General features: G+C 38.0%; 1 protein-coding gene across 3 annotated transcripts in view; it reads left to right on the top strand.

Annotated features, from left to right (window-relative positions):
* The window catches only part of LOC122790285 (LIM/homeobox protein Lhx3), a 1,376,718-nt gene that overhangs the window by 1,336,374 nt on the left and 23,870 nt on the right, over nt 1-16,474 (top strand). For all 3 annotated transcript variants that reach the window (XM_044057789.1, XM_044057788.1, XM_044057790.1), the window contains one exon: nt 1,093-1,295. In XM_044057789.1, the coding sequence (XP_043913724.1) occupies nt 1,093-1,295 (203 nt within the window). The remainder of the gene's footprint in view (nt 1-1,092; nt 1,296-16,474) is intronic.

Below are 16,474 nucleotides of genomic sequence, written 5' to 3'. Positions count from 1 at the left end.
TGTGTCATCATCCCCTTTGGAAAAAAAACAGTTCCCATGAACTACCACATTGATGGTACTCCACTGAACACAGAAGGCATTATAAGAGATCTGGGAACACAGGTTGACAGCAACCTCCCTTTTGACCACCACACTGCCACTGTGGTCAGAAAGTCCCTCTATGTGGCACATCTCATTATTAAGGGTTTTGCATCCAGGAAGAAAGAGGTCATTGTCTTTCTCTTCTCTTCCCTCATTAGGTCAATCATCAAGTACAATGCCCCATTTGGAATGTACCTCACTAGACACTTGCAACAACTGGAGAGGCTGCAAAAGTATCTCACAAAGAGGATCCTAGGTCTCAAGCACTTGTCCTATATAGACAGACTCAAAAACTCCAACTATTCTCTGTCTCATATCGTCTACTTAGAGGCAATCTCTGCTTGACTTACAAAGCCATGTCTGATTCAGCTCTGTTAGAAATGCTACATCTAAAGAAATCCCAATCCCTCTGCACCACACGCTCCAGAGACCTCAACTTCATTACCACAATCAACAAAATGTGCTGGAGGGACAGTTTCATAACTCAGAGACTGCCCATGGTATGGAATAGACTTCCCATACATGTCAAACAGAGCACTTCACTGGCCCTCTTCAAGAGAAATCTTGATGAGTAGATGGGAAATAGAACATTCATCCCGGGGATCACTCCAGTGGTTCTACTCAACAGAGGCACTGGAAACTAAGGTCGGGTGGCACGATGCCAGGATAATCCTATGGGCTAGGCTTGTAAAGGCTCCAGGGCCATTAGCCTAGTACACACCTATGAACCTATGAACCTATGTGTCACTGTCATTCTGTGTAATCCTCATATGCATGGTAGGTCTAAGTGTCTGACTTGTTGTTTTATACTTACCTTTACCAAACTGTAAAGTGAGAAGCTGAGTAACAGGTACTGCTGAAAAGTGAAGGCTATTAAAGAGATCTCAGAAGACTTATAAAGTTAAAATGTACTACTGCTCAGATCATCTTTGGTTCATCAGTAAGTGTAAGGTATTGTGCAGAGAGGATACAATAATGTGCTACTGTCCTTTTTTCTTTTTCATTTTGCAGAAGATTTGGAACAAAATGTGCTGCTTGTCAACAAGGCATCCCCCCAACCCAGGTGGTCCGGAGGGCGCAGGACTTTGTCTATCATCTCCACTGTTTTGCTTGTATTGTGTGTAAAAGGCAACTGGCCACAGGGGATGAGTTTTACCTCATGGAAGACAGCAGACTGGTCTGCAAAGCCGATTATGAGACTGCAAAACAAAGAGGTACAGTCATACCTTTAGCATATTCTGGTTTTACACATGCCTTCTTTCTCTTATTATTTCTAAATTTTGAAGAAGAAATATTGTAGAACAAGTATGAAAAATTACAGAGGTAGGCATTAGGAAATGTGGACTTCTTCAAACTTTACCACTATTAATTCCTTTCTTTGTGACCTAAGTCCATGCTAGCAGACCAGTCTGTGCTTTTTTGTCTTCTGGTTAACCTTATGTAGTAGGGAACTGAAGAGCTGCGTAAGTGATTAGAGACCTACACTTATGAACCTTTCTCCAATTGGAAGAATTCATGAGGCAAAAGAACCAGGCTTTGCAAGACAACTGGAAGAAATCAAAATGTAAAGGCCTTAGAAGAGGTTGTCATTTTTATGGAGCACAGGGGTTGAAAACATATAAAAAATGTATGCATAAGTATGGGTTGCATAATAACGACTTTTTCAGATACCTTAGTCTATTAAGGTACTTACTTTAGAGTAATAAATTGAGCTGGGTAAGCCAGCATCTAATGTTACAGGTAGTGGTAAAGTAATAGCAGGTGCGATAAAAGTGAAAGATATGGTAAGAGTTTTGGTGGACGGACTGACACATGTTGGAGATACCAAACCAGATTTGTACTGCAGTATGAGGAGCAGAAAAAAAACAGATGGTGAGTTAGAAATGGGTGAGAAGAAACATGATTTGTAACAGGCTTATTAAAGCAAGTTATATAAAGAATAGATAGTAATAGTTATTTACTATAGTCTAGGCATAACAGGACAAGTTTAATATAATTAATGTACAGATTACAGTGCACTTTACATAATTATTGTACACTAAACAGAAAGTTAAGAGGACACAGAGTATGCAAAGGTATAGATCTGGAATACAGAAAGCATATGTTTTAGTAAACTATTACAGTACATAAATATTTGCAGAATATTTAAGACACAAATTTAAAAGGCAGACATCTATTGCAGCACATAGAAATAGAAAAAAAAAAAATAGAATTATTAACAAATCTAGCTGAAAATTTACAGACTCAGGTTAATTCAGTATATGGTAATTATGCTTCAAGGCTAGTTATAAAGGTATCCCTCTAGTACCGATTTCAGTTAGTCTTCAGAAAATAGCCATCATGCTTGGTAGGCTATATAATGAAAAAGGAAATGGACTAAACAGTACAATGTTTGAAAATTTAAATCTATGGACAACAGGGAAAGGTTTCATTTGCTACATCATGGTACAATAAGGCACCCGTTCATAAGGCAGAAAACATGGACAGTAGTCCGTGTAATTTTACCATTACAGCATACAGCAATAGGGGGAAAATAGGCAGGATTAACAGTTCATACTCTGCATAACTTGACTCGAGACTCAAAGAGACAAATTGAGGATGTGTATGGCATTTTTTTCATGCTGTTTCTGGAACAGCAGGGTTGAAAGAATTACCTGGCCTAATCAGTTTTAGAAACCACAGAATTAAAAGGCACTGATTTTCAGAATAATGTGCAGATTTTAGATACATTACACACATGGATCACAACTTAGACTTAAATACTCTAAAGACTATGGATCTAGGTAATGGGGTAATCACTGGAGCAGGTATATTTCTGCATATGGAGCTGTTAAAGCTATTTTGAAATTATGTAAATTATCCAAATTGCTGGAGGTATTAGCTAATAGCACCGTTGAGACTATAAAGGACATCACTATCTATCAGGATACATCTGCAGATTATGAGTGAGGTGGCATGAAGCCTGTATATTTAAACCAGATTACAATAGTTAGTAATACAGATATGAGGTAACTACAAAAGAAGGTCCCTGTAAACTTTCATCAGGGACCACAGGGGGAGTTGTTAGACTGAAGATTTTCACTTTATTCTTAGTAAGTTCACTATAGTACATTAAAGTAGAATAATAGGCCTGAAAATATAGAGTCAGACTTGTGTTTTGATGTTTGCATTCAATTTCAGGGAAATACAGTTCAGTAGGAAGAAAAAGATAATCTTGCTGGCTAAGCATGAGATGTGCAGAAATAACAGTTCTCAGGGAAAGTAACTGAATGTTCATCTGCATTATGTTGGTTTTATAAGAACGGTGAAGCTGACTTATGGGGATAAATAACAGAATACTTGAGGGGAATAGAAAAAATTGTTACTGGCTGAATGGGGTTCAGAATGGAAACTGACAAAAGAAATAGTATTATGTAAACTGTCCACTTGTGACAGTTTGACTAGTGGGAACAGAAACCCATTATTTACTTTCTTATACTGGTGGCACAAAGTGTATAACATTTAAATGGAAGTTGCCATGTCCCGCAATGGTACAATAATGGAAAGACAGACCCGAGAAAGAAATACATGAGATATTAAACTGTGCAAAAATGAAAGGACATGTGGAAAGCTGCAGACATAGATGGAAGAAGTACTTGCAGTGTGTAATGTGAGTACCTGTGGGTAGAAAGAATAGTAAGTCTGTAACTTATAAAGTTTTCTGAGGGATTGAAACAGATGGGTCTTGTAATGATACTTATCCTCAATGGTAAAGGGATAGGTGGGAGGGACTCTATATAGTTGTGAGAAGAAATCAAGGTAAAGGTTAACTACTGTATCAATAATATGTATTTAAGAATCTCAAATACATATTAACTAGCAATAACATGTAATTGAGATTCTTACATATGTGGAAAAGACGTCATATAGAAGCAACAATAAACAAGATGGTTATACTTGTAAAATTTAGTTCTGTTCTTTTTCAACATGAAAGGAAGGAATGTTTAAGTTTGGAAATGGAGTATTAAGAGACATATCTCTACAACAAGAAGTATAAAATATATAAGTAAATTGTCATGCATCTGTTGATGACTCATGATGTGCATGGATGATATTTTGCATGGTACTGTATAGTAACAAAGACGTAATACAGATTGTTTTAAAATGAGTATGGAAATCATCTTGTAGTATGTAGTAGTTTTCAAAGTGGTACAAATAATCTGTTTTTATTCTGAAATTCAATACATTGCTGCCTTTTGGATTGAATTCTGATTTAAATTGGAAGTATCTGATTTAGATTGATTGTAGTATTGACTGGTTAATTAGTTAATTGTTTTAGGGTTTTTGTATTATATGAGATGCAGTTGTCTGTTTTGTGTATAACTCCTTGAAGGCTAGTCGCCGAGGTACTAGAGAGAGAGTGTATTCATAATAAATATCTTTCTGAAGCATTTGGTTGTTTATTTAAATTATGTCTGAAAGTCTGCAATCTGTTTTTTTTTTAACTGAATGAAAAAAGAGATTATTTGATTCCTTTTCTGATCATTTTTTTGATCTAGTGAGTGTCTGGTATGTTTTGTGTTGATGCACCAGTTTCAACATAGTATGTGTTGGGATTTCTGCATGTCAAGTTTTAAAAATACTCACACAATATATAAATACATACCCACGTATGCATTAACACATACAATATATATAAATACATGCACACATGCATCTATTAACACACACACACACACACACACACACACACACACACACACACACACACACACACACACACACACACACAAGCTTGTGTAACAATTTTGATTTATGCTTTCATTCTTCATTTTTGTGTTAGTAACTGGATCAGGTAGTATATAATGTAACAATTTATGAATTGTAAAAAATATGCACATTTTGTGCAGTGGTCGTCATATCATAAGTAAAGGAATTGTCCGTACAGTGTTTCATAATAGAAAGCATAAGCTATATGAATTTGAATAGTTTCTGATAAAAGTATATAAGAAACATGATAACATTTAATGAGTTAGTTGCAGATGTATTATCACTACAAGTGTATTACCACTTTGTAGAATAATCACGTGTATGAATAAAAATTGCATATTACTGAGGGGGTTTTATGACTCGTAAGGTGTAGTATGAATTATAATGAGAACTAGTTCTGAAATTCTACCAGCCAATATCAGTTATGCCTATTGTGATATCTGAATTGCTATAATCAATAGAAAATAGGAACGTACACTGGCTTTGCAACTCCATACAGGTTTGTAATGCCCTACTATTATACTTAAAGGATTCAGCACTTCAGATTTACTTTGGTTAGCTTTTCAACTATTCCAGTAAAAAATTGTATGCATTTAGACTACTAGCACTAATTTGGTTCCACGCATACAATAGTAATCTCTCTTTCCAAAATTAACATAGGACTATTTTATGACATCTAGCAGTGATAACATACTCAGCAACAGTGCTTTTGAAAGGAAAACTAAATCAGTTAAGAGATTTCTAGCTATCACAGTCTCAGTGAATTTAAGTTCCAAATATACAAACACCACAGGTTAGGCCCTCTTACTGTACACTGCGTCGTTTGTGTATGAAGTCTCCAATTATAGTTATCTATAACATAATTTTATAGTACTGTAGTTTTCTTACTTTCATAGATGTCTGATCTGTAGATTTTGTAGCTTACATATGTAGATTGTGGCAAATTCATGTTGCATTAACAGCAATTAATTGGATTGTATTTTCTTAGATATTTGATTTATATTTTATGTATGTAGACTGTATTAAATATGTGTGGTGTCTGGGTCCTTGGACTGGTTAACTTACTTGGATAACAAATGAAAAATAAATACACAGAGGAAAATAATTAGTATTAGGAATACAACTGTAAAAGACAGTATGTTCATGAATAGTCAACTGCAGGTTTTTTCGGAATCCGTCAGTCATGCAGCATGAAAAGGCATGACAGTGTATGTGGGTGGCATGAGTGTGGGCTGAATGTGGGATGTAGAGAAGCCAGATGTAGAAGGTGTAGCTAAAAGGGTTGTGGGATTGTACAGGTGGAAGTAGCAGTAGTTACATTTGTAAAGGAAGGAGGCTACTGTGAGAGAAATTGACTTGCTACCACTTTTTGCTTTGTTTATCGTAATTGTTTTTGGATTTTGGTACTCGGCTCTTACCAATCTACTGAGTTTCTGGTGTTGCAGGTGAGGTGGAATGACCATATAGACAGGAAGTTGCTGAAAGAGGATTATTATTTTTTCTTGGCATACATTAAGGTCTGCTATCAGTATTCATTGTACTGAATTCATTTTATTATAATACAGCATACATTTTCATTAGTCTTCCAAAACTGCATGTAGTAAGTGAATCTGTGCTGTAATTCCACACACTGTTTTATCAATGGTTCTCAAGCACCTCTTGAGACATCATTCATAAGATGCTTTAAATTTTTTGACAATGCTTTCAAAATTGTTTACTCCCTTCTTTCAGTGGTGCCATTGCTGCTTGTTGTTGTGTTATTGTCAGAAACATTGTTAGTATACGTTTCCTCCCACATTTACAGAAGCACTTCCTTCTGAATGTGAATAAGCTCCTACCTGTCCATGCCTTGTTCTTGTCCTTTGAAAGTGATAATTCTGCACTGGAGGTATTGACAGTACTGGAAATGCAATAAGAAAATACTATAATGTCTCTGATGGAAAGGTATGAATGTTTTAGTAGAAATGCTTTCCTTGAGTACTTTTATTTTGTCAGTGTTACACTTCAATAAAATTAAATGTTGTACAGTATATTAGAAAAGCAGCCCTGTATGCTTTCTGTAAACTCAGTGAAATACCATAAAGCTGGCTGAACAGCAAAAGTATTGCCTTATTTAATTTTGTTTACATATTACTTTTAATGTGTTTCCCAACGATAATTATTCAAACAGAACTGTGTACCACACAATGAAAGAAAATACTGACACTATATTCTTACTGCAATCAGTAAGAAAAGTAAAATATGTGTTTTCCATTACAGGAAGTGCAATAATGTTACTGTATTAACGAGCGCCTCATTAAAAATCTTTCCTGTACTGGAATAATATAACTGCATGAGCAGGAATGGTTTTCCTGAATACATTAACTTTTTTTCCCCAATGTGGCTAGTTTTGTCTTTTTGAATTAAATATTTAATAAAGTATTGGAAAAGTAGCATTATATTCTTTGTATAAATTAAATATAATTCAATAATGCAGAATGTGTTGCAACAGTAGTGATATATATAAACTATTTTTTCACAATACTGTTAGGCATTTTACTGCTGTATTGTTTTAAATAAGTCTCCGTACTACACAATAAATGAAAACGGTTGTTCTATATTTTTACTGCAGCCATGTTGCAAAGCTTTCATCAAATGCAGAGCAATTGAACAATGGGCTGTATTCCTAGCCATTTATACAAATGCATTTAGGCTATCTGCAATGTCCGAGAATGAGTGCAGATGAGCTGTGATTCACAGAAGCCATTTACAAAATGCATGATGACCTCAAATGAGCCTATGCAAATGTAACAATAACAATGACATGTAAATCAGTAATGATGCAACTCCTTGCATGCTTATGAAGTATTCTCTACACCATTTGCGATTCATAGTGAAATTTTCCTGCTTGTTAGCACTGTTCACAGATACGTTGTATAAAGGGAAGACAAATTTATCAGAGTTGCAGTCCACAATAATGCTGCCACATGCTGTTAATGTTGTAATTTCTAGGTATAAGTTGCTTGTCTTGGCTCGGACAAAACCACTTGTGCTCAGCAGCCAAAAAGGTAAAACTATAAACAAAGGATAACTCATTATAACTTTGACACTCAAGAAATCCTTGACAGGTTCACTGTTGGCAGGGACATTATAAGGGTCTTAGTGGGTATGTTTGGCCCCCCATAGGGGTACTACAGGAATGTGTAGACTTCCTGCCCCTGTGGACACTAAGGTATCTACCCCACCTCCCATACCATAACTCCCTACTCCAATATTTGCCAATGCTGAAATTATAATAGGGTTACTAAAAAGAAACAACCACAAGTCCATATGTATCACTGCCCTCTAAATTCCCCCTGGTGATAATATCAAAACTCTTGAAAACATCCTGTCCTGGTTCTCCTCCAATATAAAAAATGAAACCTATATACTTGGTGATATCAACATAAACTGGAATACTATTAACTCTGAAGCCCCGTCCCACACAATCAACCTGTACAACTTCTCCCAACTAATACAATCTCCAACCAGACCAAATAAAGATGGTACCTCTGGTACCATCATTGACTGTATCCTAACAACTCACTCAAACCTTATCACCAAAGCTGGAACATTACCTGATCCTCTCAGTGATCACCTACCAGCCTTCGCCGACTGACTTCCATCTCCACTGCATAAACAACACCACTACATCCAAACCTGCAACCTCTCCTCTTTCAACCCTCTAACTTTCTCCGAATGCTTAAAGCATACTGACTGGTCCCCTCTAAAAACCCTTCCTCTAGATGATGCCATTTCCTACTTTAACCACTCATTCCTAACCCTTCTCAATCCACAAGCCCCCCCTCCCCCATGAACCAAACGCATCAAAACCAATCCCTGCCCATGGTTATCAAAAGATACTAAACTAGCCTTGCACCAAAGGGACAAAAAATGGAAACAATATCAAAAACATAAAAACCCTAACACCCTCCCAGAGTATAAGCAACTACAAAACTCTGCAAAAAAACGAATAATTACAGACCGCAAAGCCCACTACTCCAAACTCCAGTCCTTGCACTCAACAAATCCCAAAAAATTCTGGGACTCCATCTCATCCATGCTGCATCCTGGCAACAAAGAAAACCCCTGCCCAGACCCCAACCTCTCCAACCTTGAAACAGCCAGCCAGTTCAACTCATTCTTAATAGATTGCATAGCTAAACTATCAGCCTCCTTGCCACCCCCCCTACTTCACCACCACCCCCTCCTGCCCCAACCACCACCCCAATCATCAACCTTCCTCCACATCCTTCTGCCTCAAGCCCATCCCCACAAGTACTATAAAAAGACTTCCCAAACTCAAACCCTGTTGCAATGCACCCGACAACCTTCTACCCACCTTCCTCAAACAATCTGCAGACAACATTGCCTATCCCATCTCTATTCTTATAAATAGAGCCATACAAGAATCATACGTCCCTTCTATCTTGCACCATGCTTACATCATCCCCCTCCACAAAGGTGGCAAAAATACTGATACCACCAACTTCAGGCCTATTGCCATCCTTTCCCCTCTTTCTAAAATAATAGAGAAAACAATACAAGCACAACTCATGGCACACCTAACACTAAACAATTTTCTCTCCAATATCCAACACGGATTCCGCCCTGGCCACAGCACCATGACTGCCCTTCTTTCCTTTCTTGAAACCATAAACCTTGAATGCGACTCAGGCAAGTTCATATCCACACTATTCCTAGATCTGTCAAAGGCCTTTGACACCATCTCACACACCCTACTTATATCCCAACTCTCCACCCTACACCTCTCTCCCACCACCATTGCCTGGTTTTCCAGCTATGTGTCCAACCACCAACAGCTGTCCAATGGAAACTTCAAGCTCTCCCTTCCTTCTCACACCCACAGGTGTCCCGCAAGGTTCTGTTTTTGGCCCTCTTCTCTTTAACCTATTCATTAACAACTTTCACCAATCCATCCCAGACACATCTATCATCCAATATGCAGATGACTCAACAATCATCTGCTCAGCCTTCTCCCCCTCCAAGCTCCTAGCAAAAATGCAACTAGCCTTCTCCAAAACAGAAACCTGGATGCAGTTTAACCATCTGGCACTAAATGCAAATAAAACCAAAGTAATTTTTTCCCCTATCACAAAATCCATTGACAAATCCACATTCACCATACAGAGCCAAAATAGCACCCTCATTGAAATTGTTCCCAACACCAAGCTTCTTGGAATCATTATTGATGAAGAACTAATATTTGACTCCCACATCTACTCCACAATCAAGAAAATCCACCAAAAGTTTGGTCTCCTCTACAGACACAACCGCTTCCTAATCCCCTCTACCCATCAAACTCTTGCATCCACCTTCCTACTCCCCTCCCTTATGCATGGTACCCCTCTTTTCACCAGTCTCCGTCTTGGATTTGGTCCAAACTTGAATCCTGCTACCACAAGATCTCCAAATTTGCAACCAGTTCAAAAAACTCATCCCACCACTGCCACTCCCTCCTCACCCTCAACTGGCTTGAACTACCTAACTACCTCAGTTACCTAAAACTCACCATTGATCACAAACTCATCTTTAAACCTGCCAACTGCCCAGCTCTCGCTACTTTCTTAAAACCTTACATTCCCAACCACTCACTCAGATCCAAAAACCAAAATCTCCTTCAGGTTCACAAATCTGCACGATCTCCTGGCCATCTACTGCTGTCCCACTCCTTAGCTAAACAGTGGAACTCTCTCCCCACACACCTATGCAACCTACCTAACCATACAAATTTCAAATCTCAGCTACTCTCATATCTTTTTTCCAAATGGGAATGCCCTTGCCATGCTCCAGCTTAAATCCCTCCCCCCTCATTCCACCTTACACTGACTCATCCAACTACCTCTGCTATTACTTCATCTCACCCAAAACAATTCCTCCCCTACTAACAACTAATTTTCTCTCTAATATCTATTGTATTATACTCTCCACTCAAATATATTATTACCCTCTCCATGCATAATATTTTCCTAACCTACTAATGGCTAGTAGCTATATATTTTGAAATGTTAAATCTACAATTAAGTTTATAACAAAAATATTCACTTGATGTAAATGTTGAAATTTCTGTATTGAATTATGTCTTTTCATTTTTGTAACATTGTGACAAGCCAATTGCAAATATCATGGAGCGTATCTGTAAATGTTTAATTAGCGATATGAACTGTGTCCTTTTGTAACATGTGAACTGTAACTTGCAATTATTGTGGAGCTTTTCTTCCCGGGCCTCCATTGAAAATGGGCTCTTCTTGGCCCAGTGGACTTCCCTGGTCATCAAACTTAAATAAATTAAAAATAAATAAATAAACAAATGTGTAGCCCTTACTATACTTGTCATGGGGACCTTCCAAAGTTAGACTAAAGACACGTTGGATATCTCACAGGCTTCTGCCTCTAGGATACTCCAGCAGTTCCTGGATGCACTCTTGGCACATGTGGATCAGTATTTTCCTGATGTCACCTCAGGACTGAGTGAGGAGTATGTATGCCTTTTATGGGGTAGCACATGTCCCTGAGGTACTTGATGTGATAGATTGCACCCATGTTGCAATTAGGGTCCCTTATGGTACACACGGTGAGCATTACTGCAATTGGAAGGGCTACCATTCCATCACCTGCCAGGTAATGTGTGATGCACGGGGGTTCATCATGAATGTATTTCCCTAGCATCTTGGCAGTGCACACGATTCCCATATCTAGCACACTAGCTCACTGTAGCACCTCTTCCTGCATGGTAGGATGCCCAGTTGTCATCTTGTTGGTAAGTGGAAAAATAATTTTTTTTATCATATTTAACTAGTTATTTATGTTAAAATGTATTGCGGAATACTAAACATTTTTTTTTGTTTTGTACCCCCACCTTTTCTCATTTTTTTCATGTGATACTGGATATCCACTGGAACCATGGCTCATGATACCAGTGAGAAATTCAAGTGGAGCTGCAGAGGAGACATATGACACATCCCTGTCCCAGGCCCATATTGTCATCAAGATGGTCTTCTTTCTCCTGAAGAGCTGTTTCAGGTACCTGGATCAGTCTGGGGTGCCCTTCAGTATGACCCAGCTAGTACATGCAGGATGTTTATTGCTGGCTGCATTCTGAATAATATGTTCATGTGCTGATCTGGTGGTAAAGTGACCCATTCTGTCACTGCAGCTCCCAGTTCTAGCCCCACTAGGACTAAAGGCCAGCTGGCAGCAGTAGTAAGGGACCCCATGTGGCAGGCTCGTGCATGGCATATGGCTGCATAGGTAAAGAGATGGCATCTAGTCTAGAACTATGGACCATGGCATTCAGGTTAGAACTTCCTTTCTTGTAAAAAAAACACACAGAGTCTAACTGATACACACAGTGATACCTGTGGTCTATGTTTTGTGATGCATGATCTGCTTTCACTGTTCATCTGACATTCTCTCTCATCTTAAAATATTTATTTTTCTTTTAGAAATGTTACTTGTATAGAAGTACTGAGTGTTCTCATCATTTCAATATTTCATGAGTTAATGCATTGAAAGTGAATGAAAATATATTATACCGTTTTATGTATTATATTTATACAGTTTCTTCTCCAATTCTGTTTGCTATGGTACTGCACATCCGATTATTTTTATGTTGTCATGTACAATAACTTGTGACTTCAGAGGCATAAAACATATCATCATTCATTTCCATGGCAGCATACTCATTTTAATCAGTAATTTTCTTATTATATTTATTCAGAAAATATTTGTGTATTAATACTTTTATGTTGTAGGTAACTTTCACCTGTAACAATGGTAATGCATATAGCACTGAATGTTTTTCTACCTTTCCTTGATGGTTTGCAGGGATGAAATGCATACATTTGCAAAGTTGGTTCCACCACCACCTCCCCCAACAAATACTTTTTTTGTTATCTTATTCCCATTCAAGTTAAACTTTCAGCAGTGGATTTAAAGGTGAAAGTCCAAAGTTACAGAATTGTCAGATGTGGTTCACAGTAGTTCAAGATCAAATGAGTCATACAAATCTCTTAAAGACAGGCTAGGTAATGGTGCAAGTTATTTTGAAGAGGGGGTTACCATGAGAACTGTAGGATGACTTGGTCCAATGTAGTGACCTATGTGATGCAGGTGATCCTGCTGACATTGATGTGACAAAACTGCATGACCATGATTGTGAACTTGAATAGGAGTTTCTGCTAGGTGTACATGAATGCTGATATGGCCTGCATGAAATTTGTTGTGCTTGTTCACCTAAACCGCTTACAGTACTTTCTTGAGCAACAATGGTATTATCATGTGATCTCCCCTCACATGTCTGGACAATACCCCATCCTCTTTCCCTTGCAAGACTGACTTGAACTTGACTCTGATATTTCCTAGCTATTTTTGAATGGAGGTGGCCACGGATGCTTGGTGTGACACCGTACTACTCATCAGTGCAATCTTGACATTTTCCGTACTCTATCATTTCCATGTAGTACTGGAAATCTTCCCGTATAACCTGGAGGCGTCTAACCATTTCCAGCTGACTCTCTGTGGCAGTGCTCTGAACCCTAACAATGTCACAGAACATTTCATGTTTGGCAGCCAATGGTTTCCATGTTTCCTGGGGTAGCTGTAACAAAATCCTGCACCTGGCTCACCTTTGTAAAGGTGCCTCTATGGAAAAAGGTACCTCTGAAAGTCTGTCATCATCCTGAAAGTGTTCCTCAGGGTTTGGAGATACTGGTGTTTAGGTGCATGGTAGTTCCTCTTGTCCAAGGCTGAGTGTAACATCATCGTGTGTGTGAAGTTGTGATGCATTGTCACTTCCTGTAGACTTACTAACATGTTGTGGGGTGTGAGATCCTGCTGTTAAACTTGGAGACTCTGTGCCACTTTCCTCAGGCTGCTTCATGAAAGCAATTGTTATCATCATCATCATCATCATCATCACCATCATCATCACCATCACCATCATCACCATCACCACCACCATCATCATCATCATCATCATCATCATCATCATCATCATCATCACCATCATCATCATCATCATCATCATCACCATCATCATCATCATCACCATCATCATCATCATCATCATCATCACCTATTCTGCTGCTGATGTCCTCCAAATGTATTGGTATAGTGGAGCTGTTTGTTTCAGATGCTGACCCTGTAAAAACTGATTTGAAAACATTATTAATGGTGGAATAGCATGTACTACTGTATGCTTATAAAGGGGTGAGTGGGACACATACCATGCACGCACAGCCTTCATTAACATTCTGAACTTATTTATAGGGTCTACTTATTAATAATTAATTGTCACATGTTTAATGTGATCATTCCTTGTCAGCATTCAATTCTATATATAAATATTTGTAACTGATTTTAAACCAGCTTTCATGAGTAGACAAGTGTCACTACTTCAGACATTGGTAATATACACCAGAGTCCACACCACCTATGACTATTCCTGTGTCACAATTTTCTGTGTCATAGTCATCCCCATGGATGGACAGAAGGTATTCCTCATCTGCTGTTAACTGAATAATTGTTGGAGGCTCCCCTGTAGTGGTATGAGGAAATTGCATTCTGCTTGGTCTTCCTTCTAGCATGTCCTACCATATAATTTGACCTCTTCTTGCACAGTGATACTGCTCAGTCTCTGCCACCCTCTGTATTAAAGTCAAGAGGTACTTGATTCCAGCCCTTGGTCCTCTTGGCTTTTTTGGGGCCCCTTTACCAAACAGAAGTTTCCCATATGTCCTAAGGGCTGCTGTGAGTTCACAATTTTCCTAATGGCTGAAGTTATCCGTTCTCTGCTTTAATCCCTTATTTTCTAACATTACTGCATGTAAAAAAGGGCCATAGTCACACAGTAAAACATTTTTTATATAATCAGCTTTTAAACTACAAAACACTGACCAAGTGTGCTACCACCCTCATAAAAAATGTTAGCTAACATAAACCACATAACTATATACAGACATCTACATTTAGTCATTAGTCAAGTAAAATTGAATTATATTACCTGCAGTGCAGTCAGGTCATTAAGCCAATCAGTTTTATAACAAAATACCTCCTTCCCCTACTTCTACCATTGTTCATAATGCTGTCATTTTTTATTTATCACTGTCACTCAAAAATCTCCCAGTAAACACCCATGCATGTTAACATCCTTATCACTGCAGAACTTCTCAATTAAATGACTGCATTTATACCACGTGTGCACAGTCAGTAAATGACTGTATTTATACCATGTGTGCACAGTCAGTAAATGACTGCATTTACACCACGTGTGCACAGTCAGTAAATGACTGCATTTACACCACGTGTGCACAGTCAGTAAATGACTGCATTTATACCACATGTGCACAGTCAGTAAATAACTGCATTTATAGCACGTGTGCACAGTCAGTAAATGACTGCATTTATACCATGTGTGCACAGCCAATAAATGACTGCATTTATACCACATGTGTACAGTCAGTAAATGACTTCATTTATACCACGTGTACACAGTAATAAATGACTGCATTTATACCATGTATGTACAGTCAGTAAATGATACCAGAGTAATCATTATTTTCAGTGATCAGTTATCATTTCCACAGCTTCTCTACTGAAATCCCACTTCTAAATGACACAAAAATCCATCAATCATTCATTGCCAGTTTAATATGCACATCATCTATATAAAAGCAACATTTCTTAACTTTAAGTCACTAATTCCACTTATTTTTTAGTGTTTCGTATTAAATTATAGTATTCTTTTGAAATATTATCTTTCTATAAAATGTGGCAGTTTCCTAAGATGTTTGCTGCCTGTCTTGAGTATTTGCAAATTAATATGGCAATATTCAGCTTTACAACATACATTCAGGGCTATTTACAGCCTCCTACTGAAATGCCAGAACTCGAAAAGCACCCCCTAAAAAAAGACTGAAAATCTGAGAAGAACAAATCTAGAAAATCACTCTTCTCTTTAAAACTTCTTTTTGCTTGGGGGGGCAAGCCCTTCCATACCCCACAAACTTAAATATAACAGATCAGAGATTACTTCAACTCAGCGAAAAAGGAATATTTCAAGAAATGGCATCTCAGAGTTACTATATGTAAGTCCAGTCTTATAGCCATTCAGTCTCTGCATTTCAGGACTTGTGGCTCCCAGCATTACAAATAGTTACCCCATTTACATGTGTTTTCATTTATCTCTATGAATTGTAGTAATATGTAAATGTGCACAATAATGTATGGGCGTACATTGGTCTTTGACTAATGTCAATGCACGCCCAGACTGATATGAACAAGCTGCAGACAGCCCCGCAATCTACAGCACTCCTCAGCAGTCTCAAGCTTGCCACTGTAATGTACAAATGGCCCTAGATAAACCTAAATTAGAATATAGTTAAAAAAACAAAATGGAGTTATCTGAATGACAATTTGCACCAATATGAAGTGCAATCCCTGCCCATCTAACATCACTTGTCACTGTTCAGCACCTCAAACAACTCATAAGCTCTTAGAACGTGATAATAACACCCCCCCAAAACAAAATGCTGCTGCTGTACTATGAGACATGTATAACTAGCAGTCTGGTGTAATACTCCAAAAATGCACCTCCTGCAATGAC

The sequence above is a fragment of the Protopterus annectens genome, chromosome 16.part0 (genome assembly GCF_019279795.1).
Source record: "Protopterus annectens isolate FY-2018-M chromosome 16.part0, PAN1.0, whole genome shotgun sequence".
Classification (NCBI taxonomy): domain Eukaryota; kingdom Metazoa; phylum Chordata; order Ceratodontiformes; family Protopteridae; genus Protopterus; species Protopterus annectens.
Note: the sequence above shows the minus strand (reverse complement) of the source record. Positions and strands in the feature narration are given on the sequence as shown.